Here is a 1,980-nt window from a genome sequence, read left to right as displayed (position 1 = left end):
GACACAAACAGGAAGTTATCCATAAAAACTTACTTCTTTAGACTTTTTTCTTTTGATTCATAGGATAAAAATGTACAATATAATGCACCATCAAAACTACATGACTGTATATTCAACAGCATCTGTGTCCACATTGAAATAAAAGGTTTTACAATCCTACAGCTGATACATTCTGCTAGGAGTAGGTGTTTAATGCACCATCAGAATCCTGTTGAACTGTATGTATCTACTTTATAATGATTAAAAAAATTAAAAATCCTATAACTGCTACACCATGCTAGGAGTAGGTGTTACTAGTCCTGACAGGTAAAACCACACCCTGTTTCTGTAACAGTCTTAACACATCCAATATGGCGTCCAGCTCCACTCGGAATCTCTGGATCTCTTGGTTCTTCACCTCCACGACCTGTTTCCATTTTGCCGCCTGCTGTTCTAACTCTTTAGTGTGGGAGTCCTTGGATTTCTGTATCACCTGCTGTAGTTCTCTCTCACGGTTCTCGTGCTTCTTCTCTATACCCAGGATCTTGTCCTCTATTTGTTCAAAATGTTTCATCCCCTGGAAATAGAAAAAAAAATAGTTGTCAATTTTTCCTAGCTTATATTGTGAAATGTAAGATTGCTTGGATTAATCATTGCTCCCTTCATAAACAACACATTATTTACAAAAGGATTGGTTATAGAAGAGTGGTACTTTACAAAACACTTACAGGAAATTGATACTTTTGCCAATATACTTCCAGCAGAGTGGTACTTTTTACACTAAACTTACAGGAGAGTGGTACTTTTGACACTTACAGGAGAGTAGTACTTTTCACACTACACTTACAGGAGAGTGGTACTTTTTACACTTACAGGAGAGTGGTACTTTTTACACTTACAGGAGAGTGGTACTTTTCGCAGTACACTTCCAGGAGAGTGGCACTTAATTTTGACACTTACAGGAAAGTGGTACTTTTGACACAACACTTACAGGAGAGTGGTACTTTTGACACAACACTTACAGGAAAGTGGTACTTTTTTTTACACTGACAGGAGAGTGGTACTTTTTTACACTGACAGGAGAGTGGTACTTTTTTACACTTACAGGGGAGTGGTACTTTTTACACTTACAGGAGACTGGTACTTCTTACACTTACAGAAGAGTTGTACATTTCACACTTCATGTACATGCACTTACAGGAAAGTGGTACTTTTTACACTTACAGGAGAGTGGTACTTTTTACACTACACTTACAGGAGAGTGGTACTTTTTACAATACACTTACAGGAGAGTGGTACTTTTTACAATACACTTACAGGAGAGTGGTACTTTTTGGCGTCCCTGAGTTCCTCCTGTAACTTCTCTATACGTGTCACGTGACTAGCCTCCTTAATCTTCAGGACAGACAACTGTTCTAGTTCTACCTGGGCTGTGGACAACTGTTCCCTCAGATGTTGGATCATCACCTGTAGACACAAATTACATTACATTTTTTCAAATTTAAGTTTTCGATGCAATAAGTTCGTATCTTGTGGGTCAATTTTTTTTTCATTTCCTGAGATGCTTTGAACGTTTGAAACAGAACTGTTTAAACTATAGACTTATTACCTCCTGGGCATTGACTTTACTGTGGAGCTGGGCTGTTTTAGAAGCAGACAGTTCTAAGGCTTGTTCTGTCTGTTTATACTATAGAATTATTACCTCCTGGGCATTGACTTTACTGTGAAGCTGAGCCGTTTTAGAAGCAGACAGTTCTAAGGCTTGTTCTGTCTGTTTATACTACAGAATTATTACCTCCTGAGCATTGACTTTACTGTGGAGCTGAGCTGTTTTAGAGGCAGATAGTTCTAAGGCTTGTTCTGCCAGCATCTGTTGTAGTTCCTTCTGGTGAGATTGACATAGAGCCTCAATCTGAAATCAAGGAGGAGATAATTACATCGTTAAAAGTACATAGATTTCATCTTTGTGTTTTGTTGAAATGAGGTTGAAAAAAATCACAA

At 38.1% G+C, this 1,980-nt stretch overlaps 1 protein-coding gene across 1 annotated transcript; it reads right to left on the bottom strand.

The window, feature by feature from the left end:
* Window positions 1–247: 247 nt before the first annotated feature.
* LOC134266635 (centrosomal protein of 162 kDa-like) lies at window positions 248–1,891 on the bottom strand (the record flags this gene model as incomplete). Its single annotated transcript, XM_062748853.1, has 3 exons — window positions 248–556; window positions 1,297–1,446; window positions 1,775–1,891. Coding segments are annotated over 3 exons (546 nt in total), but the record flags the coding sequence as incomplete, so codon positions are not given.
* Window positions 1,892–1,980: the final 89 nt, after the last annotated feature.

Source organism: Saccostrea cucullata, unplaced genomic scaffold (assembly GCF_032062105.1).
Source record: "Saccostrea cucullata isolate Sc308-1 unplaced genomic scaffold, CSIRO_AGI_Scuc_v1 ctg9901, whole genome shotgun sequence".
Classification (NCBI taxonomy): domain Eukaryota; kingdom Metazoa; phylum Mollusca; class Bivalvia; order Ostreida; family Ostreidae; genus Saccostrea; species Saccostrea cuccullata.
Note: the sequence above shows the minus strand (reverse complement) of the source record. Positions and strands in the feature narration are given on the sequence as shown.